At 42.9% G+C, this 24,307-nt stretch overlaps 1 protein-coding gene across 1 annotated transcript in view; it reads left to right on the top strand.

Moving 5' to 3' along the window:
- Window positions 1-24,307, top strand: part of LOC138946268 (lysine-specific demethylase 6A-like) — a 144,163-nt gene that overhangs the window by 82,513 nt on the left and 37,343 nt on the right. Inside the window, exons 4-7 of the mRNA XM_070317806.1 lie at window positions 9,077-9,197; window positions 11,719-11,773; window positions 15,311-15,345; window positions 16,291-16,384. Of these exons, the coding sequence (XP_070173907.1) occupies window positions 9,077-9,197; window positions 11,719-11,773; window positions 15,311-15,345; window positions 16,291-16,384 (305 nt within the window). The remainder of the gene's footprint in view (window positions 1-9,076; window positions 9,198-11,718; window positions 11,774-15,310; window positions 15,346-16,290; window positions 16,385-24,307) is intronic.

Below are 24,307 nucleotides of genomic sequence, written 5' to 3'. Positions count from 1 at the left end.
GTATGAGACTATTTCACATTTATATCAGAATTCTTCGCGTCACACATACATGTTTTTTTGTTCGATATTATTGCTCGATTGTATCAGTATGAGACTATTTCACATTTATATCAGAATTCTTCGCGTCACACATACATGTTTTTTTGTTCGATATTATTGCTCGATTGTATCAGTATGAGACTATTTCACATTTATATCAGAATTCTTCGCGTCACACATACATGTTTTTTTGTTCGATATTATTGCTCGATTGTATCAGTATGAGACTATTTTACATTCATATCAGAATTCTTCGCGTCACATATACATGTTTTTTTGTTCGATATTATTGCTCGATTGTATCAGTATGAGACTGTTTCACATTTATATCAGATTTCCCATGTCTCATTATCATACTATTAAATCAGCTCTGGAGCATCGACCCGAGGTCTACGGCGATATGGAAGTAATGGAATTCTTGGCGCGCTATTTCCTGGCACATTCCGTAACGGGACATGACAGGGGGAACAGTCGGCATGCCCGGCTTTCAGACACGATCAATACATGCGCACTGTACTGTTGGTGACCCCGTACACTTGGTACCCGTCAGGCTTTGACGCACCTTCCACATTCTGCCCTGGGTCTGTGTGCACTCAGCGTGATGACGAACTGTAGGTACTTTGCCACTAGCGTACTGGTGTCACCGCTGTGGCATTGACGAACAGTGCAGCATAAAGTGTCAACAACAAATATGTGTGTGCGCTTGGGTGACGCAGTTTTGTTTGTTATGACATGGGCTGTGTGTTTTGTTTTTATTTTTTATTCTTCTTCTTTTTTCCCTCCCCGGTCCAGGTCAATACCGGTCAGACATTCAAGTTTCGTTCATTTCAAACTGCTATGGAGTTTGGGTTTGGGTCATGTTTGGAATTTTGTTTTGTACATTTACTAAAGAGGCAATGACAGTTTCAGCAATTTTCGTAAGGTTAAGGCAGCACGTGGCATCACCTATCCCCCCATCCTGAAAAACAAATTTGTTCGGCGATTTGACAGACGTTGCGGCGTTTAGCCCGAACTGGCGAAAGCCGATCACATCTGATCTCTGACTGGTGGAATGTGAAAGGTTGAAGGCCCCTGGTTAAGTGGTTACGTAAAAGCCGATCACATCTCTGACTGGTGGAATGTGAAAGGTTGAAGGCCCCTGGTTAAGTGGTGAAAGTTGAGACGGTCAAAGTCGGCAGTGTCAATGTTATGTACTGCACTGGCTGTCTTCCGATGCTAGTAGCCTCCGGCAGTACAGATTCTGTGGAGTGACATTAGATGTGGGTTGACAGTAGAGAGGAAGGTAAAAGCTTCAGCACTGGCTGTTTCGGACATTAAGTTCCAGGCGGTCCACTGACTTTTACAAGTCGTGAAGCACTGACCAGGTGGTACGAACTCGTGCTGGCCATTTCAGACAGTTAGTTTTAGGCGGTCCACATGACTGTGTTAACTGGCCTGTTCAAGTCGTGAAGCACCGACCAGGCGGTACGACCTCGTGCTGACTATTTGGGACAGGCGGTCCACATCTTTTGACTGACCCTTACAAGTCGTGAACAAAGATATATCTGTGGTCGAGAAGCACTGACCAGGTGGTACGGCTTCGGACTGACCATTCTGTACAGTTAGTCCCAGGCAGTCCAGATCTGATGGGAAAAGAGGCCGCCTTCAATCAATGACCTTGGAGCATTCCGAATGACCTTAGAGCATTCTGAATGACCTTAGAGCATTCCGAATGACCTTAAAGCATTCTGAATGACCTTAGAGCATTCCGAATGACCTTAGAGCATTCCGGACAGATAGTCTCAGGCTGTCCAGGTCGGGTGACTGACCTTTACCAGTTGTGAAGTACTGGAGTCTCAGGCTGTCCAGGTCGGGTGACTAACCTTTACCAGTTGTGAAGTACTGGCCAAGCGGTATACCGTAGACCAAAATGTGTAGAGTGAATACTTTCACACGACAGTTCTCTACCATCTCTAATTGGGGGGGGGGGGGGGTGTTGCAGGCATGGGGTTGGCAGACCACAAAAGGTGAGCTGTTGAAATATAGAAGTTGTGAAGACCGACCAATTGTAGTCAGTGTTAGTTGGCAAAAAAGATGAGCTGTTAAAATAGAAAAGTTGTGAAGACCGACCACTTGTAGTGTTAGTTGATGTCATTCGTGATTGTGTCTCGACTTATCAAACGTGATGTGTGATAGACCTCTGTGTGTAAGTTAGGGTGTGTGTCTGTGTGTGTCCGTTTCAATAGAAACGCACTCCGTGCATCCAGACATGTAAAAGGAGGAACAGCTGTTGCGACACAATGACAAACGACATCCCCCCCCCCTCCTTCCCTTCCAGGATTCATGGGTATCTTTGTTGGTGACGCAGTAATGTAAACTGACCTTCACCGGCACGGTTGGCCTAGTGGTAAGGCGTCCACCCCGTGATCGGGAGGTCGTGGGTTCGAACCCCGGCCGGGTCATACCTAAGACTTTAAAATTGGCAATCTAGTGGCTGCTCCGCCTGGCGTCTGGCATTATGGGGTTAGTGCTAGGACTGGTTGGTCCGGTGTCAGAATAATGTGACTGGGTGAGACATGAAGCCTGTGCTGCGACTTCTGTCTTGTGTGTGGCGCACGTTATATGTCAAAGCAGCACCGCCCTGATATGGCCCTTCGTGGTCGGCTGGGCGTTAAGCAAACAAACAAACAAAACAAAACTGACCTTCGTAGAACGCATCGCTGTAAGTGTAACCAAAATATATTTTGTGTGACCAGAATGAATTGTATGATTACTGGCAATCCCCAATTCGTCCTCGCTCTACCTCCTCCCGTCAAACCTTTTTTCCGGGTTCATGTTAGTGTGCGTGTGCCGCCATCTTCAGAGACATGCACACATTTGCACCAAACATGTCAATCGTGCAGTTGAACTGGGTTTTGTTTTCATCGTCATACTACTCTTCTTCTTCCCCCCCCCTCTCTCTCTCTCTCTCTCTCTCTCTCTCTCTCTCTCTCTCTCTCGCTTGTGATGCTGCGTGACACAATAAATTAGAAGGCTTGGGTGACCTTGCAGGAACAGGCTGGCTGTGTTGTGGTTGGTGCAGACAATGAAACGTGAGAGGAATTGTATGTGGGTGAAACGTGGTTTGCTTTGTTGTTGCTGCTCCTATGTTTTGGCCCAGTTCCGTTTGATTGAGAGCGCAGGTTGAAGGGGACGGGTTGCGTCCTTTACTTTGTTATAGATACACACTTGCAAACAACGGATGCGTGCATGTTTACTCGCATGCACCCACGCGGGTACACACGCACCAGGGCCGGATTACCGGGGGGGTTATGGGGGTTGCGCAACCCCCCCCCCCCCCCCCCCCCCCCAGCCTAAACACGTACCTCACTTATTTAAAACATTTTTTATTATTGTTTATTTTATGCCGTTTCATGCAAGGAGCGACCATTTTCCTATCTCAGAATATTACCCACCCATCAGTTTCTGGGGGCTTTTCCCCCTTGACCCCCACAAGGGGCTCTGCCCCTTGACCCCGCCAGGAGGAACTTTCCCCTGGACCACCACTGGCAACCCCCAAACCCCCCCCCCCCCCCCTCTTAGCCTAGTCCGGCCCTGCGCACACACAGGTACGCCCGTACACATACACGCACGCACGCACGTACAGACACATACACACACGCACACACACACACACACACACGCACACACGCACGCATGGCATTTGCAAATGAAATGTGACTCTTCCAAGACCAACCCACAACCCACGTCTTGAAGTAAACACTGTGTTTAACAAACAAACATGTTGATGACGATCATGTTCATTGGTCATTATTGTAAACAAGTAGAACCTTTTAACGTTGACGGTTTGTGTGTGGGTAAGAGCAGTGCTCTTGTATCATTCGTTTCCTCAAAAGGACAGGTTTAGAATTAATCGTACCTGAAAACAATTTTAGAAGCGCTCTTTAGTTGAAAATACAACTGTTTTGAAAACAATGACGTCTTCTCCGCGCATCAGCCAAACTATTACAACTGTCTCGAGTTACTGTATCAAAAGTTAGACAATTTACACCCAAAACAACAATGTGAGAAGAGTCAGTTCCAATCTATTTTCTTTAGTTTTCTTTCTTCTTTAAAAGTGGCGTTCGTATTTCGTTTTAATGTCAGGTGTAAGTTTCATGTCCTTACATGGACACAGAGGTTGCTGTGTGGAGGCAATTCTGTTTTGTCTTCAATTCCATTGCTGTTTGAGCAAAAAAGGTATGGCCGGCCAGGCTATTTTCGTAGCATCTCTTCGCTTATTTAGGTCTGCCACCTGAGAGGGGCGATTTCATCCCCTTACGAGTTTTGTCACGACAGAATTGGATCTTGTGTAAATATGGGCAACGCTGAAAAATATGTTGACTTTTGTCATCTTTCTCTTTCTCTTGTCTGTTTTTGTTTTTCTCTCTTTTTACATTTAGTCAAGTTTTGACTAAATGTTTTAACATAGAGGGGGGAATCGAGACGAGGGTCGTGGTGTGTGTGTGTGTGTGTCTGTCTGTCTGTCTGTCTGTCTGTCTGTGTGTGTGTGTGTGTAGAGCGATTCAGACTAAACTACTGGGCCGATCTTTATGAAATTTGACATGAGAGTTCCTGGGTATGATATCCCCGGACGTTTTTTTCATTTTTTCGATAAATACCTTTGATGACGTCATATCCGGCTTTTTGTAAAAGTTGAGGCGGCACTGTCACACCCTCATTTTTCCATTAAATTGATTGAAATTTTGACAAAGCAATCTTCGACGAAGGCCGGACTTCGGTATTGCATTTCAGCTTGGTGGCTTAAAAACTAATGAGTGAGTTTGGTCATTAAAAATCGGAAACTTGTAATTAAAATTATTTTTTTATTAAACGATCCAAAAACAATTTCATCTTATTCTTCGTCATTTTCTGATTCCAAAAACATATACATATGTTATATTTTGATTAAAAACAAGCTCTGAAAATTAAAAATATAAAAATTATGATCAAAATTAAATTTCCGAAATCGTTTTAAAAACTATTTCATCTTATTCCTTGTCGGTTCCTGATTCCAAAAACATATAGATATGATATGTTTGGATTAAAAACACGCTCAGAAAGTTAAAACGAAGATAGGTACAGTAAAGCGTGCTATGAAGCACAGCGCAATCGCTTCCGCGCCAAACAGGCTCGTCACTTTCACTGCCTTTTGCACTAGCGGCGGACTACGTTCAGTTTCATTCTGTGAGTTCCACAGCTTGACTAAATGTAGTAATTTCGCCTTACGCGACGTTGTTGTTGTTGCTTTCTTTCTCTCAATTCTGTCTTTCTTTCTCTTCTCTTTCTCTTCTCTTTCTCTCTATCTCAGTGTCCTCTCTGTGTCTCTGTCTCTCTCTCCTCCTCCTTCTTCTTTGGCTAACTGTTCTTTGCTTTTATCATTGTGTATCCTCACCTCTCCCTCTCTCGCACGCACATAGTATATGAATGAAGAACTCTGCACTAAAAGAACAACATCCTCTGCTCTCTTCATCGTTTTCTTTCCCTTTCTACTGCCACCACCACCTTTTCTCACCCCACCCCCCCCCCCCCCCCCCCACCCAGCTCCCCTCCCCCATTGTTGAGGCAAGATGGGGGTGGCACTGATAAGTGCAATGCTGCAGTTTGTGGAAAGTTGTATTTTGCAACTACTCTGCAACAGCTCCGGTTTCATCTAATGTCGAAACCCATCAGGAATTTCATCATTATGGTTAGGAAACAAAAAACGAATGAAGAAAGTGGAGTCTTTGAAAGAACAATGCAGTCAACTTCCACTGTTTCATTGTGAGGTCTTGTCACAGAAAACATAGGCGCGTGAAAAATGTATAGGTTACTTTATCAATTCCTGGCCCAATGATGGTGAGGGTTTTAGCAGTAGCTAACGAATGTTTTTAGTCTGATGAATCTCAATGAAGTAAACGACACAAGTTTAAAGATTTAGGCTTTGGTGTGAAATGGTGTTTTTTGTTTTTTAAAAACTTTTTTGAATTTTTGTCAAAATGGTAGGTGTAACAAATCAGGCTTTAAGAATGTGCCTGTGTGAACAGATGTAATTGTTTTGGTTTCTTTGTAGGATTCATGGCATCATTGGCTGTTCTCAGTCGTGTGATCGGCGGGAGAAAATGGAATCTTTTGATTCAGCTATTGCAACATTTTCATTGTTTAATATTAGAATGTTTTGATTTTATTCTGTTTTTGGTTGATTTTAAAATCTTTTGATACTGTGTTTTTAAATAGTTTAATTGTATGCTCGGATACTTTGTCTTGTTACAAAGATGATTGAACACAAGCTAAATGGAGAAGATGCACATGATAGGCTGTTCTTGCGCAAGTCACTTGGAATTAATGCAGTCTTGCAATTAATGAATAAGTATACGAAAACAGGTATTGAGCACACATGGACACAAATGTTACAATGGAACACCCCTTACCCCAGCTCCAGAGTTTCTGTTCATAAGGCCTAAACAAAAAATAGGTGAGGTTACGGTAACCCGACCTACCCTATTTTTAGGGGCCGACCCTATAACTTTTTATTACATTTGTAAAAAAAACCTAAAAAAACCACGAAAACGAGTGCAGAAAACGCAATGAAAGCGAAAGCGCCCGAGTCGCACACTTGATTTTTATCAGACTTTTGTATGTCCTAAAAAAAAAGAAGGGGGGTGGGGGAGGGTTGGCATTGTATTCCTTTGGATTGGAACTATGACCAGACTAAAACCGTTTGACCTCTTGAGGTTGGGAGGAAACCTCTTGAGGTTGCCAGGCCAGTGTATTGAAAAGGCCCCTTTGGTTGACTTTTTATTAAACGGACAGAGATCTATCAATCTCCATGGCAACGTGCATCTCGGTGTCAAGTCCAGCAGCCCCTCACCTGACCGGCAGCTGGTCACCACACCTGGCCACTGGAAAGGGGGGGGGGGGGTGAAAGAAAAGGAGCTGGGCTAAGATGGGGTGATGTGCACAAGAAATTGACCAAAGTGTGTGGGAACTAGGCGCTGTGTTGGGTTGGTTTAGAAGAGATTTCAACCAATCTGACCCAGTTCTTGGGCCCCACCCAGGTGGTCACTCTCCGGTGTACAATTCCTCCTGTGTTTAAAAAAAGGACTTGTTTGGAGACACTGATGGATGGGATACCAATAGCATTTGAAAGGGGTGAGAGGAATTGGTCAGTAGAGATATTCACATTCAAAACTCCATTACAGTACAAAGAGAGAGGGAGAGAGAGAGAGAGGGGGGGGGGGGGCGTTGCGGAGGAAGGACCACATGCCTCAAGGGTTTGTAGGTAGGTTGCCTACTGTAATGTTAAATCATGAAAATAAATTGATGGGAGTTGAACTGAAGGAACATCAGGCTGGCCATGCCCTCCCTTTACCACCCCCAACATACATACATACACACAATCACACACACACACACACACACACACACACACACACACACACACACACACACACACACAGAAACACAAACACCAATCCGAATGATGCATTAGTAGTAGTAGTAGTTTGGGACTGTATATTCACCTCTAGGCCTCACGCCTCATCAGTTGTCCCATTCTTTGGTTGTGTACACTCACTCAACTCAATGCCCGTCACTCCTGTCAGGGTATGGGCCGCCAACAACAGCTCTCCAGAGTCCTCTGTCCTGGGCCATCTTTTCTATCTGACTCCAGGTGTAGCCCATCTTTCTGGTGTCGGCCTCCAGGTAGTTGTGTACAGTTTGGAGTTTAATTTCTGTGGAAGTGAGAAAATACGTCCAGGGTCAAGTTGTTAAACATTTTATAAGTTTCAATTAGGTCACCTCTAATTCTTTTGCCTTTTAATGAATATAAATTAAGGTAAGTCAGTCTCTGACTGTATGACATGCTATGGCATTCCCTTAGCAACTTTGTTACTCTTCGCTGCACTTTCTCAATGGTAATGGATTGTCTTTTTTTAAAAGGATGCCAAATAACATTTCCCTACTCAAGATGTCTCACCAGCCTTTTATACAATTTAATAAAAAATATCTTTATTTAGATAACAAAAGGTCATTTTAATCAGCCCACAGGCGGAAGGTATCGTCCACTGGACTACTACTATCACAGAGAGTCTTTCTGTGATAGTAGTGGTCCAGTGGACGATTCCTTCCGCCTGTGATCAGCCCTAGCATCTGGTTAGCTTTACAGGTCTATAGCTTTACTGATTATTTTCTCATTATGGGAGGTATGTTGTATCCAGCCTTCTGTCACAGCAGTCAGATACAGTGCGCCTTGGTTTATACATGTACTTAATCGTGTGAATGAACCCCTGAACTTGTGTCCCCCGTCAGAATCGATTTTTCTCGTTCCGCTAGAGCGAGAGAGACACCAGAGAGGTCATTGGCTCAGCGCTCTTGCTGCTGATGCAGAGTTCTATGCCCTTGAAATACTCTTTGGTGTTTGGAGGTAGTTGCGGTCCTTTGAAATAGATCGGCAGGACCAAAAGTCAAGCTTGGGTGATGTTTACAAGTATAAAACTTGTAGTTTGGTTATAAACTCTTGTTGTGGTTGAGCTCGCGCAAAATCTTGGGGGGATGCAGTGGTTTGTCTTGACATATGCACAGCTGGTAGTTGCAAATGAAAGAATGCCACTGAGCTGCTTTGCTCTTTGGGCTTTGTCAACATGATGCATCACGAATGCTTTTTGCATGCTTGTCAGGATGGTTAATACTTTTATGTTGTAGTTGTTCAAGTGACATGCTGTTGTAAGCGACAGACCCTTGTAGACGATCTCTGAGCTATGAATTTAACACGCTAAAGCTCAAGATTACCCGAAAGTATGTCACTTTGTTTATAACTAAACAAGATTTTTCATTCATAAATGATTTAAATAAAACACTCACACGAGCACTCACGAGCAGAACATGATTCTGGTTGAAAAAACACAAAGAGGCATGTGACTTGACATGTACTCGTGATTACAGGAGCATCTGCATAAGTAGCTATCATGTGTCGAATCAGATTCTTTTTCCAAAATAAAAAACTTCTGTCCTAACCAGCTGATTTCTTTGTGTGTTGCAGGGCTGTGAAGCTATTCTACCAACTGCTGTACCTCAACCGTGCATTCCCACGCTCTAATGAAGTGCACATGCGACTAAGCTTGATGTTCAAAGTCTTGAAGAACTATGAGGGAAGTTTGAAGGTAAGAGAAATAGATAAAAATGAGTAAATAAAACTAAGGCACAAAAAAAAAAGTCTGTTTACGGTAACATAGGCAAAAAAAATAGGGTCGGTAGGTCGGGATATTTATTTTTTTTTGATTTTCTCCAAAAAAACATTTTTAAGTTATTTTGCCAAAAAACAAACCTTTTTTATATTTAGTCAAGTTTTGACTAAATATTTTAACATCGAGGGGGAATCGAAACGAGGGTCGTGGTGTATGTGCGTGTGTGTGTCTGTGTGTCTGTGTGTGTGCGTGTGTGTGTGTGTGTAGAGCGATTCAGACTAAACTACTGGACCGATCTTTATAAAATTTGACATGAGAGTTCCTGGGAATGATATCCCCAGATGTTTTTTTGACTCACATGCGAAGCAAAAGTGAGTCTATGTACTCACCCGAGTCGTCCGTCCGGACGTCCGGACGTCCGTCCGTCCGTCCGGAAAACTTTAACGTTGGATATTTCTTGGACACTATTCAGTCTATCAGTACCAAATTTGGCAAGATGATGACAAGGCCCCAAAAAACATACATAGCATCTTGACCTTGCTTCAAGGTCAAGGTCGCAGGGGCCATAAATGTTGCCTAAAAAACAGCTATTTTTCATATTTTTCCCATTTTCTCTGAAGTTTTTGAGATTCAATACCTCACCTATATATGATATATAGGGCAAAGTAAGCCCCATCTTTTGATACCAGTTTGGTTTACCTTGCTTCAAGGTCAAGGTCACAGGAGCTCTTCAAAGTTGGATTGTATACATATTTTGAAGTGACCTTGACCCTGAACTATGGAAGATAACTGTTTCAAACTTAAAAATTATGTGGGGCACATGTTATGCTTTCATCATGAGACACATTCGGTCACATGTGATCAAGGTCAAGGTCATTTTGACCCTTATGAAATGTGACCAAAATAAGGTAGTGAACCACTAAAAGTGACCATATCTCATGGTAGAAAGAGCCAATAAGCACCATTGTACTTCCTATGTCTTGAATTAACAGCTTTGTGTTGCATGACCTTGGATGACCTTGACCTTGGGTTAAGGTCACATGTATTTTGGTAGGAAAAATGTGTAAAGCATGTGAGTCGTATGGGCTTTGCCCTTCTTGTTTGATAAATGTCTTTGATGACGTCATATCCGGCTTTTCGTGAAAGTTGAGGCGGCACTGTCACGCCCTCATTTTTCAACCAAATTGGTTGAAATTTTGGTCAAGTAATCTTCGACGAAGCCCGGACTTCGGTATTGCATTTCAGCTTGGTGGCTTAAAAATTAATTAATGACTTTGGTCATTAAAAAACTAAAAATTGTAAAAAAAAATAAAAATTTATAAAACGATCCAAATTTACGTTTATCTTATTCTCCATCATTTGCTGATTCCAAAAACATATAAATATGTTATATTCGGATTAAAAACAAGCTCTGAAAATTAAATATATAAAAATTATTATCAAAATTAAATTTTCCAAATCAATTTATAAACACTTTCATCTTATTCCTTTTCGGTTCCTGATTCCAAAAACATATACATATGATATGTTTGGATTAAAAACACGCTCAGAAAGTTAAAACAAAGAGAGGTACAGAAAAGCGTGCTATCCTTCTTAGCGCAACTACTACCCCGCTCTTCTTGTCAATTTCACTGCCTTTGCCATGAGTGGTGGACTGACGATGCTACGAGTATACGGTCTTGCTGAAAAATGGCATTGCGTTCAGTTTCATTCTGTGAGTTCGACAGCTACTTGACTAAATATTGTATTTTCGCCTTACGCGACTTGTTTGTTTTGTTTTCCCAAATGCCAAAAAAAGTCTAGGGTCGCGCGAAAAAATAGGGTCGGTCGGGATACCGTAAACAGACTATTTTTTGTTGTTGGTCTAATCCACAAACCTTGAGTCTTGGCATAGAAAACTGTCTTTGCAGTTCGAAAGACTGTTCATCTTTATTTCATGTGCTTATTTCTTGTTTCCAGACTAAAGTGATTTGTGATTGTGGTTTTTTTTCTGAATTAAATTTTAACTTATTTGGGTGAATTTTTCAGATTTATTGATAATTTAAATTCATCAGCTGTTTAGTTTAAACAATGTTTCATTAAATCAAACATGATACAATAATACAATGATAAACAATAGGGACACGAACTCAAGCGAACGCTGTTTGGATCTGCTAACGTTGTAAAGTAAGTCAAGTGTGCTGTGAAATGCTGCAAGTGGATGACTTACAACAAACTTCTCTGCAAAAAAACAGAGGGTATCTACATGAGTTCAAGCCATATACAGTATCCAGCTGGTTACAGAGAGCACTTAATGAGTTATTTAGGGGAAGGGGGGGGGGGGGGGGGGGGGGTGAGACTACAACTACAAGTAAAATGAGAAACTTGAAATTGATGCAGTTTCAGAATTTTGAAAGCATGAAGAGAATACATTGTTAAACACTAAAACAGACAAGAAAGCCCCAGATTGTATTTTTGTCAGCTCTGATAGTCAGTTATGTGTGTTCTTCTTTTCCAGCACTTCAGATTGTGCCTGTCAGATTCCAGTGAATGTACACTCACTTACTCAGAGAGTGAGTAGAACTTTTTGAGATTTTTTAATGTACATGTAGCAAGAAGAAAGTTATTGAGTATTTAGGCTTCTGAGTGTGGTCTTTTGAGTATTTTGCTAACAATGGTCTTAAAAAAAAGTATGTGTTTGTTTAAATAAAAGAGCAAAGACAGCTTAGATGATTTGTTGTGAAGAGAAAAAACACGCAGGGGAAAACATTTTTGTCGAAAGTATTGATTTCTTAGAAAGCAACCTTCCATTCTAGCTGGTGCAATTTCTTAACCTTTGGCTTCACTGTAAGCTTGTGCCGAAAGATTGAGGGAGCGTCTCCAGCCCAATAACATTAGCTTGTGCTGAAAGATTGAGGGAGCGTCTCCAGCCCAATAACATTAGCTTGTGCTGAAAGATTGAGGGAGCGTCTCCAGCCCAATAACATTAGCTTGTGCTGAAAGATTGAGGGAGCGTCTCCAGCCCAATAACATTAGCTTGTGCTGAAAGATTGAGGGAGCGTCTCCAGCCCAATAACATTAGCTTGTGCTGAAAGATTGAGGGAGCGTCTCCAGCCCAATAACATTAGCTTGTGCTGAAAGATTGAGGGAGCGTCTCCAGCCCAATAACATTAGCTTGTGCTGAAAGATTGAGGGAGCGTCTCCAGCCCAATAACATTAGCTTGTGCTGAAAGATTGAGGGAGCGTCTCCAGCCCAATAACATTAGCTTGTGCTGAAAGATTGAGGGAGCGTCTCCAGCCCAATAACATTAGCTTGTGCTGAAAGATTGAGGGAGCGTCTCCAGCCCAATTTATTTATTTATTTATTTACGAGGATTTATATCGCGCACGTATCTCACCACACAAGGCGACTCAAGGCGCATGTTACCTATTAATGCCGTGTGGGATGGAATTTTTTACACAATATATCACGCATTCACATCGGCCAGTAGATCGACTGCCTTTAGGCGCTGCATCCACCTTTCACGGCCTATTATTCCAGGTCACACGGGTATTTTGGTGGACATTTTTATCTACGCCTATACAATTTTGCCAGGAAAGACCCTTTTGTCAATCGTGGGATCTTTAACGTTAATAACAATAACATTAGCTTGTGCTGAAAGATTGAGGGAGCGTCTCCAGCCCAATAACATTAGCTTGTGGTGATGCAACGTTATGGTTTTAACCCAAGCGACCCCACCCTTTATAATACTCGTTTTTCTTGACTCGCTCGGCCTCCCTGACATGTGAGGAAATAATAAGGAGACGGATGGGTCTTTGTTCGCTTCCCTTTGTTCTTTCCTCTCAGCCAACCTGCTACTTTGTCGGTTGTCGTTTCCCCTGAACAAAATGTGGCAAAGCCATTGGTTCAGCGGTATGGGAAGAGAAATGATGTGAGAAAGTCTATGTTAATTAAAAGTTTCGTTTTTCTTCCCTAAAGGACACAAATTTACTTCCGGAAAAGAAGCTGTGTGTGCACATCTGTTTGTATCTTTGTATGCATGTACAATTCATTCACTTTATGACAGTACGTAACATTAACACAAATTTGTTTAAACTGTCAGTGATAAACCCCTCTTTTTTCTTTCTTTTTTTTAGGAATATTGTGGGGGTTTATTTTTTAAAAATTACTCACCAGCTTTCTCGTGTGAAAAGCTAAAGTAATCCATGTGTTAAGTGTATTATGTGCTATTTACAAAACAGGTGGTTCACTTTCACAGTGTATGCTTGCAGCCTAAGAAAGAGATGATACGGTTGTGTGCACACGAGGAAAGTGTCTGGGGTTTTAAGTTCTGCGCTCTTTAATGCCCTATTTCAAGGGTCAAGGTCTTCCTCTGAACATTGCTCCTTGCTTTTTGATGCAAGGCGAGTAGGGAATTATGCATTCAAAAGAGACCTGGTTTTTTTTCACAATGTGAAGCCTCTTGCTTTTTTTCCTTCTGTGGGTGAAATTGAAAATGCCTATGGTTTGTTGTGACTGAAGGGATCCTTTCACTTTTTTTTTTTTACAGTTTGGGTTTCGCCTTGCATTTCTGTTTCTTTGTTGTGTCCCAACACACAGCTGCAAGTTTGTGTTGACACTGCCAGCTGTCGAAATTATCCTCTCTGGTTTCCCCCCCTTCCTTTCGGATCTTCTGTACAGTTTTCATCTCTATGTGAATCATGAAAAGCTCTGTGACCCCTGAACTGTTGCCCCACAGCTCTGAATCATCAGCTGTAAGTGTAATCCACAAACCAAGGGTTGAAGTGAGGGGGGGGGGGGGGGGGTGAGAGTGTCAAGGGGCCCTGTGTGGCAGTATTAATGTTGGTGTAGTTCAGTGCAGGGATAGACAGACAGCGCGCAACAACAAAGACCTTCACAATGGGGGCAGGTGATAGGCAGACCAATAAAAAAAATTAAAAGCAATGGGGCAAGATGGATGATTGAAATGGGAGAGCTTTATATGGAGGAGACAGAATCAGGGGTGGAGAAAGAGAGAGTGTGTTGATATGTTTTTTTAAATGCTGGTGTGAACGTTTGTCACCGCGAGACTGGATGTAAAACATGAGTCAATGGGTATGTTTTGTGAAATCAAGTGCATTTATGGTCGGTGCTTTGTCTCGTTATTATTGCCACCTCAGTACAATATAATCACACACATTAGATTTCTAACAGAGAGAGAGAAGGTAGAACTAGAAATGAGGGGGGGGGGGGGGGTGGTAGTTGTGTCACAGTGACCTTAAGCATGGAAGGTTGATGTGACCGACCAGGTGACAATCTCACCTGCTTGTGAGCAAAATAAAACTGTTAAATGAAGTCTTTGTTTAAGATTCAAGCTCAGGTATTTTCCTGGACGTGCATTCTCTGTTGAAAAGTGGTCCCTTAAAACTTTTCCTTTGTTGCAGTATCTGAGAGCTATCTTGAAACGTTAAAACAATGGCACAATACAGCATTAGTTTATGTGACTAGCTACCAGCAGGTAGTTTGTGATAGCTTTCAAGATCAAAGTCTCAGAATAGACGCTTTCTGGAAATTACTCTGTCATGGTTTGTCTGCATCGTGGAAGAGTTGTGTTCCTTGAATGTGAGGCAAGATGTACACATGCAGGTATTGTCACAGTGAACAAATAGCTGCTCTGCTGTACATGTTTTCATAGAAAAATCGGATGGAGCTGACACTGCATTTTTGCTTAAAAACACCAACAGTTACTGTATTTCCAAACATTGTATATTAAGCTTTTGTATTTATGAAGTAGACTGCAGTGATGGCGCTAGTATTTTTTCAAACCGGTAGGCAAACTTTTATGATGCAAACAGTCCAGGAAAAAATGGTAGGCAAGTCATTGGAACCAGTAAGAGTCCAACTCAGAGTACTGGTTTTATTGTTTTACCAGCGAAAAAAACGGTAGTTCTAAAAATCAACCGGTAGGTCATACCGGCAGCCAATTTTGTTCCGGTATTTTCTCGTTTCAACCGGTAGAATACCGGTAATTACGGGTTAACGCCATTACTGAGACTGTACACGTGTATATAATGTCGTTTGATGATTGTGTGTGTTCACTTTTTATTTGGAATTTTTGTTTTTGTTTCAGGACGACTCCACGTGGCTCACTTACTGGAGGTTCAGGTCAGTGACAAGAATCTGAACTGATTCCAAAGTGATCTCATCACAGTCTTGAAAATCTAAGTGTTGCTTAACAGATAACATGGCCAGACTCTGTGAAACTGTTGTTATCAATTTCATGCCCATGGAAATATGAATGCTCTTCAAGATTTGTTTTTTCTTAGTGGCTTTTTGGAACCACTTTCAAATTTTAGAGTAGAAAGTTTGTATGGGTCTGTACCATGTAAGGGGTCAAGGTCAGTGGGACTGCTTCAAACCTTCCGCCCTGTCACGGTTAAAAATAATTGCATCATATAATTGACGAAATAGGGCGCTGCATAAAAATTTGTTCCTTTAGGGTTTCCTCAAATTAGCAATAAGGTGTATCATATTTGGCAAGATTGCATGAAAAAGCTTTAAGATCTCCCAAAGTTAGCAACAAGGTGTATGATATTTGGCAAGATTGCATGAAAATGCCTTTAGGATCTCCCAAAGTTAGCAACAAGGTGTATCATATCTTTCCCAACATCAAAAATAAGATGCATCGTATTTGACAAAGTAGGTGACTGCATGAAACATTGCATTTATAATAATGTTCGCCCCACAAATGGTGACATTTTGAGCTTGGCTCAAGGCATGTTGCACGTAGAATGATTGTGGGCATTGGGATGGTGAAGTCAGGGCCAGACATGCTGCTGGCAGGGCAAGTCCAACAGGTGACATTTTGAGCTTGGCTAACGGCATGTTGCACAGTCATAGAATTGTTGTGGGCATCGGACAGTGAAATGAGGTCGAGACATGTTGCACATAGAGTTACTGTGGGCATTGGGACGGTGAAATGAGGTAGAGACATGTTGCATGTAAAGTTACTGTGGGCATTGGGCCGGTGAAATGAGGTTGAGACATGTTGCACGTAAAGTTACTGTGGGCATTGGGCCGGTGAAATAGGTTGAGACATGCTGCTTGCAGGGCAAGTCCAAGGCGGCCAAGGAGTCGTACGAAGCGTTCCTCCTGTTGGACAACCTGCCGGCCACACTGAAGGCCACTGCGCTCCGTCAGCTTGGTGAGTGGGCTCCTCTTTGTCCGTCCGTCTGTCTCTCTTTTCTGCCCAAGTCTGTGTAGCCTCCAGTCGGCATTGGCCGTTGCTGCCCTCTTGACGTTTTTGTCTGTACGTCTCTGTTTTCTGCCCAAGTCTGTGTAGCCTCCAGTTGGCATTGGCCGTTGCTGCCCTCTGACGTCTTTGTCTGTACGTCTCTGTTTTCTGCCCAAGTCTATGTAGCCTCCAGTCGTCATTGGCCGATGCTGCCCTTTGACGTCTTTGTCTGTCTCTGTTTTTGACTCACATGCGAAGCAAAAGTGAGTCTATGTACTCACCCGAGTCGTCCGTCCGGCCGGCCGGCCGGCCGTCCGGAAAACTTTAACGTTGGATATTTCTTGGACACTATTCAGTCTATCAGTACCAAATTTGTCTGTGTTGCCTACAGGTTTTGTGTGTGTTGTTTTTCTGACATTCTTGTCTGTTCCTTGAGTGAGTAGACTCGTCTTTGCCTCTCTGTCTCTGTTTTCCGCCCATGTCTGTGTAGCCTCCAGTCAGCTTATTGGCCTTGGCTGCTGCTTCCCTCTGATGCCTTTGTCTGTCTCTGTTTTCCCCTTTGTCTGTGTTGCCTGCAGTCTTTTTTCTTCTTTTTTGTTTTGTTTGTTTGTTTGCATTCATGTCTGTCTTTGTGGCCATCCGTCTTCGTCTGCTCCAGCCGTGCGTATCCTCCACCTTCTCTGGTGCCTCGGTCATGTCTGTCTTTGTTGCCATCCGTCTTCGTCTGCTTCAGCCGTGCGTATCCTCCACCTTCTCTGGTGCCTGGGTCATGTCTGTCTTTGTTGCCATCCGTCTTCGTCTGCTCCAGCCGTGCGTATCCTCCACCTTCTCTGGTGCCTGGGTCATGTCTGTCTTTGTGGCCATCCGTCTTCGTCTGCTCCAGCCGTGCGTATCCTCCACCTTCTCTGGTGCCTCGGTCATGTCTGTCTTTGTTGCCATCGGTCTTCGTCTGCTTCAGCCGTGCGTATCCTCCACCTTCTCTGGTGCCTGGGTCATGTCTGTCTTTGTTGCCATCCGTCTTCGTCTGCTTCAGCCGTGCGTATCCTCCACCTTCTCTGGTGCCTGGGTCATGTCTGTCTTTGTTGCCATCCGTCTTCGTCTGCTTCAGCCGTGCGTATCCTCCACCTTCTCTGGTGCCTGGGTCATGTCTGTCTTTGTTGCCATCTGTCTTCGTCTGCTTCAGCCGTGCGTATCCTCCAGCTTCTCTGGTGCCTCGGTCATGTCTGTCTTTGTGGCCATCCGTCTTCGTCTGCTCCAGCCGTGCGTATCCTCCACCTTCTCTGGTGCCTCGGTCATGTCTGTCTTTGTTGCCATCGGTCTTCGTCTGCTTCAGCCGTGCGTATCCTCCAGCTTCTCTGGTGCCTCGGTCATGGCTGTCTTTGTTGCCATCGGTCTTCGTCGGCTTCAGCCGTGCGTATCCTCCAGCTTCTCTGGTGCCTCGGTCATGTCTGTCTTTGTGGCCATCCGTCTTCGTCTGCTCCAGCCGTGCGTATCCTCCACCTTCTCTGGTGCCTCGGTCATGTCTGTCTTTGTTGCCATCGGTCTTCGTCTGCTCCAGCCGTGCGTATCCTCCAGCTTCTATGGTGCCTCAGTCATGGCTGTTGTTCTTGTTGCTTTGGGGTCTTGGGTCCCTTCTGCGCCTCAGCGTTGACTGCTACTCCTGCTGCGGGGATGTTGCTGTGATTTATTTTGTATAGCAAATTTGCCAGAATGGCCACAAAGGTTTGCCGCTATTTTTCAAAGTCCTTGGTATTACCTCTTCCTCCCTGTGAAAAAGGTTTGGCAGCTTTGTGATTTGATACAAGTTCTGCTGTGGCAAAGTGACATCCTTAATCAGATTTCTTTTTGACTTTGTAAGTTATGCTGCTAGTGTCACTGGTGATTCTGCTACTGTTGTGTCTTTGTCTAGTGCATTTTTTACTGTGTGAGGCTGTCTTGACACCGGGGTCGTCTTGATTTTTATCTGCTCTTCCATTTCTGTAAGCTCCTGCTGGGATTAGGATTCTTTAAGTTTAAGTCTTTGAGACAATGCAGTGTGACACAGAACATTGTCAAATTACTTACGGCTTTTCATATGGCTCTGAATTATGGCAGCATATAACTAGGGATAAAACGTTGTGTGTCAGTGAGTCACTGTCAGTGGAAATGGTGTATACACAAATGCACAATCTCTTTTGCAAGTGCAGCAGGGTACAGATGGGTGTCGCTATGCACTTACACTTTCTCACCTCACCCCTTGGTATAGGATACAGGCCAGGGGCCCTACACCACACTTAACCTCTTTCTCTACTGAATTCTCTCTCTCTCCCCCTCTCTCTCTCTCCCCCTCTCCCCCCCTCTCTCTCTCTCTCCCCCCCCCCTCTCCCCCCCCCCTCTCTCTCTCTCTCTCTCTCTCTCTCTCTCTCTCTCTCTCTCTCTCTCTCTCTCTCTCTCTCTCTCTCTTTCTCTCATATACACAGTCAAGTCACACATTCTATTTTTGTCCTGTCATTCATCAAGGAAGTCACTTTAGAAATACAATGTGTTGAATTAAACCGTTCATACACCAAACTTGACACCTTATTCAAAAACAGTGTCAGGCTTTAAGTGTAGTGTAACATGCCTGTACTTCATAGCCTTTGTCTTTTAACAGAGAGGATACTGTCTCCTTTGCTTTGTGTCAAAAAGCTAGATGATGGATAAAACAGAAGTAGAAGCATCTCTTATTTAAAACAGGTCCTGGATAAGTTCGTTTTTTTTTGGTAAGTTTTGTTGCAAGTGTACTTTGTACCAGGAAAACAAGTGAACAGCAAAAAACATTGACAAAGAAATCTACAAATATTTATCTGTTTGAGAGAAGTAAGATGTGAAATGTTAACGAGTAAGCTGGGTATAATTCGTGGAGAGAAAACCATTTCTCAGCCACTATCAAACAGTTGTATATCTCATTATATTTAGTCAAGTTTTGACTAAATATTTTAACATCGAGGGGGAATCGAAACGAGGGTCGTGGTGTATGTGTGTGTGTGTGTGTGTGTGTGTGTGTCTGTCTGTGTGTGTGTCTGTCTGTGTGTGTGTGTAGAGCGATTCAGACTAAACTACTGGACCGATCTTTATGAAATTTGACATGAGAGTTCCTGGGTATGAAATCCCCGAACGTTTTTTTCATTTTTTTGATAAATGTCTTTGATGACGTCATATCCGGCTTTTCGTGAAAGTTGAGGCGGCACTGTCACGCCCTCATTTTTCAACCAAATTGGTTCAAATTTTGGTCAAGTAATCTTCGACGAAGCCCGGGGTTTGGTATTGCATTTCAGCTTGGTGGCTTAAAAATTAATTAATGACTTTGGTCATTAAATATCGGAAAATTGTAAAAAAAAATAAAAATTTATAAAACGATCCAAATTTACGTTTATCTTATTCTCCATCATTTGCTGATTCCAAAAACATATAAATATGTTATATTTGGATTAAAAACAAGCTCTGAAAATTAAATATATAAAAATTATTATCAAAATTAAATTGTCCAAATCAATTTAAAAACACTTTCAGCTTATTCCTTGTCGGTTCCTGATTCCAAAAACATATAGATATGATATGTTTGGATTAAAAACACGCTCAGAAAGTTAAAACAAAGAGAGGTACAGAAAAGCGTGCTATCCTTCTTAGCGCAACTATTACCCCGCTCTTCTTGTCAATTTCACTGCCTTTGCCATGAGCGGTGGACTGACGATGCTACGAGTATACGGTCTTGCTGAAAAATGGCAGCTACTTGACTAAATATTGTATTTTCGCCTTACGCGACTTGTTTTACTTTTAGCAAGTTAGAAAGATTAAGTTCAGCACCCATATTTGTAGAATTAAAAACTGCTTCTACATTATGTGCCGCACTGTAGTAATTGTAGTAATGTGTGTTGGTGACGGAAAATGCTGAATCACTTGATTATTCATTTGACCTATTAGGCCAAAAAAAAAAAAGGTCTGTTTACGGTAACATAGGCCCAAAAAATAGGGTCGGTAGGTCGGGATTTTTTTTTCTTTCCCCAAAACCATATTTTTACGTTATTTTGCAAAAAAAACAAAAGATTTTTTTTTTCCCAAACGCCAAAAAAAAGTCTAGGGTCGCGCGAAAAAAATAGGGTCGGTCGGGTTACCGTAAACAGACCTTTTTTTTTTTTTGGCCTTACATGTAAAATGTAAAAACTTAGTATTCAAGGTACCCTTTTCTGTTTGATTTTTCATTGACAGGCATTGGCGTCCAGACAAACCATGTTCTTGTAGCTTTCACCCTTTTTTCATTGACAGGCATTGGCGTCCAGACAAAACATGTTCTTGTAGCTTTCACCCTTTTTTCATTGACAGGCATTGGCGTCCAGACAAACCATGTTCTTGTAGCTTTCACCCTTTTTTCATTGACAGGCATTGGCGTCCAGACAAAACATGTTCTTGTAGCTTTCACCCTTTTTTCATTGCAGGCATTGGCGTCCAGACAAAACATGTTCTTGTAGCTTTCACCCTTTTTTCATTGCAGGCATTGGCGTCCAGACAAAACATGTTCTTGTAGCTTTCACCCTTTTTTCATTGACAGGCATTGGCGTCCAGACAAACCATGTTCTTGTAGCTTTCACCCTTTTTTCATTGACAGGCATTGGCGTCCAGACAAAACATGTTCTTGTAGCTTTCACCCTTTTTTCATTGACAGGCATTGGCGTCCAGACAAACATGTTCTTGTAGCTTTCACCCTTTTTTCATTGACAGGCATTGGCGTCCAGACAAAACATGTTCTTGTAGCTTTCACCCTTTTTTCATTGGCAGGCATTGGCGTCCAGACAAACCATGTTCTTGTAGCTTTCACCCTTTTTTCATTGGCAGGCATTGGCGTCCAGACAAAACATGTTCTTGTAGCTTTCACCCTTTTTTCATTGGCAGGCATTGGCGTCCAGACAAAACATGTTCTTGTAGCTTTCACCCTTTTTTCATTGACAGGCATTGGCGTCCAGACAAAACATGTTCTTGTAGCTTTCACCCTTTTTTCATTGGCAGGCATTGGCGTCCAGACAAAACATGTTCTTGTAGCTTTCACCCTTTTTTCATTGGCAGGCATTGGCGTCCAGACAAACCATGTTCTTGTAGCTTTCACCCTTTTTTCATTGGCAGGCATTGGCGTCCAGACAAACCATGTTCTTGTAGCTTTCACCCTTTTTTCATTGGCAGGCATTGGCGTCCAGACAAACCATGTTCTTGTAGCTTTCACCCTTTTTTCATTGGCAGGCATTGGCGTCCAGACAAACCATGTTCTTGTAGCTTTCACCCTTTTTTCATTGGCAGGCATTGGCGTCCAGACAAACCATGTTCTTGTAGCTTTCACCCTTTTTTCATTGGCAGGCATTGGCGTCCAGACAAACCATGTTCTTGTAGCTTTCACCCTTTTTTCATTGGCAGGCATTGGCGTCCAGACAAACCATGTTCTTGTAGCTTTCACCCTTTTTTCATTGGCAGGCATTGGCGTCCAGACAAACATGTTCTTGTAGCTTTCACCCTTTTTTCATTGGCAGGCATTGGCGTCCAGACAAAACATGTTCTTGTAGCTTTCACCCTTTTTTCATTGGCAGGCATTGGCGTCCAGACAAACCATGTTCTTGTAGCTTTCACCCTTTTTTCATTGGCAGGCATTGGCGTCCAGACAAAACATGTTCTTGTAGCTTTCACCCTTTTTTCATTGGCAGGCATTGGCGTCCAGACAAAACATGTTCTTGTAGCTTTCACCCTTTTTTCATTGGCAGGCATTGGCGTCCAGACAAACATGTTCTTGTAGCTTTCACCCTTTTTTCATTGGCAGGCATTGGCGTCCAGACAAACCATGTTCTTGTAGCTTTCACCCTTTTTTCATTGGCAGGCATTGGCGTCCAGACAAACCATGTTCTTGTAGCTTTCACCCTTTTTTCATTGGCAGGCATTGGCGTCCAGACAAAACATGTTCTTGTAGCTTTCACCCTTTTTTCATTGGCAGGCATTGGCGTCCAGACAAACCATGTTCTTGTAGCTTTCACCCTTTTTTCATTGGCAGGCATTGGCGTCCAGACAAAACATGTTCTTGTAGCTTTCACCCTTTTTTCATTGGCAGGCATTGGCGTCCAGACAAAACATGTTCTTGTAGCTTTCACCCTTTTTTCATTGGCAGGCATTGGCGTCCAGACAAAACATGTTCTTGTAGCTTTCACCCTTTTTTCATTGGCAGGCATTGGCGTCCAGACAAAACATGTTCTTGTAGCTTTCACCCTTTTTTCATTGGCAGGCATTGGCGTCCAGACAAAACATGTTCTTGTAGCTTTCACCCTTTTTTCATTGGCAGGCATTGGCGTCCAGACAAAACATGTTCTTGTAGCTTTCACCCTTTTTTCATTGGCAGGCATTGGCGTCCAGACAAAACATGTTCTTGTAGCTTTCACCCTTTTTTCATTGGCAGGCATTGGCGTCCAGACAAAACATGTTCTTGTAGCTTTCACCCTTTTTTCATTGGCAGGCATTGGCGTCCAGACAAAACATGTTCTTGTAGCTTTCACCCTTTTTTCATTGGCAGGCATTGGCGTCCAGACAAAACATGTTCTTGTAGCTTTCACCCTTTTTTCATTGGCAGGCATTGGCGTCCAGACAAAACATGTTCTTGTAGCTTTCACCCTTTTTTCATTGGCAGGCATTGGCGTCCAGACAAAACATGTTCTTGTAGCTTTCACCCTTTTTTCATTGGCAGGCATTGGCGTCCAGACAAAACATGTTCTTGTAGCTTTCACCCTTTTTTCATTGGCAGGCATTGGCGTCCAGACAAAACATGTTCTTGTAGCTTTCACCCTTTTTTCATTGGCAGGCATTGGCGTCCAGACAAACCATGTTCTTGTAGCTTTCACCCTTTTTTCATTGGCAGGCATTGGCGTCCAGACAAACCATGTTCTTGTAGCTTTCACCCTTTTTTCATTGGCAGGCATTGGCGTCCAGACAAACCATGTTCTTGTAGCTTTCACCCTTTTTTCATTGGCAGGCATTGGCGTCCAGACAAACCATGTTCTTGTAGCTTTCACCCTTTTTTCATTGGCAGGCATTGGCGTCCAGACAAACCATGTTCTTGTAGCTTTCACCCTTTTTTCATTGGCAGGCATTGGCGTCCAGACAAACCATGTTCTTGTAGCTTTCACCCTTTTTTCATTGGCAGGCATTGGCGTCCAGACAAACCATGTTCTTGTAGCTTTCACCCTTTTTTCATTGGCAGGCATTGGCGTCCAGACAAAACATGTTCTTGTAGCTTTCACCCTTTTTTCATTGGCAGGCATTGGCGTCCAGACAAAACATGTTCTTGTAGCTTTCACCCTTTTTTCATTGGCAGGCATTGGCGTCCAGACAAAACATGTTCTTGTAGCTTTCACCCTTTTTTCATTGGCAGGCATTGGCGTCCAGACAAAACATGTTCTTGTAGCTTTCACCCTTTTTTCATTGGCAGGCATTGGCGTCCAGACAAACCATGTTCTTGTAGCTTTCACCCTTTTTTCATTGGCAGGCATTGGCGTCCAGACAAACCATGTTCTTGTAGCTTTCACCCTTTTTTCATTGGCAGGCATTGGCGTCCAGACAAAACATGTTCTTGTAGCTTTCACCCTTTTTTCATTGGCAGGCATTGGCGTCCAGACAAAACATGTTCTTGTAGCTTTCACCCTTTTTTCATTGGCAGGCATTGGCGTCCAGACAAACATGTTCTTGTAGCTTTCACCCTTTTTTCATTGGCAGGCATTGGCGTCCAGACAAAACATGTTCTTGTAGCTTTCACCCTTTTTTCATTGGCAGGCATTGGCGTCCAGACAAAACATGTTCTTGTAGCTTTCACCCTTTTTTCATTGGCAGGCATTGGCGTCCAGACAAAACATG

Source organism: Littorina saxatilis, linkage group LG13, assembly GCF_037325665.1.
Source record: "Littorina saxatilis isolate snail1 linkage group LG13, US_GU_Lsax_2.0, whole genome shotgun sequence".
In the NCBI taxonomy this organism is placed as follows: domain Eukaryota; kingdom Metazoa; phylum Mollusca; class Gastropoda; order Littorinimorpha; family Littorinidae; genus Littorina; species Littorina saxatilis.
The sequence above is the reverse complement of the archived record's forward strand: the minus strand, read 5'-3'. Positions and strand labels throughout refer to the sequence as shown.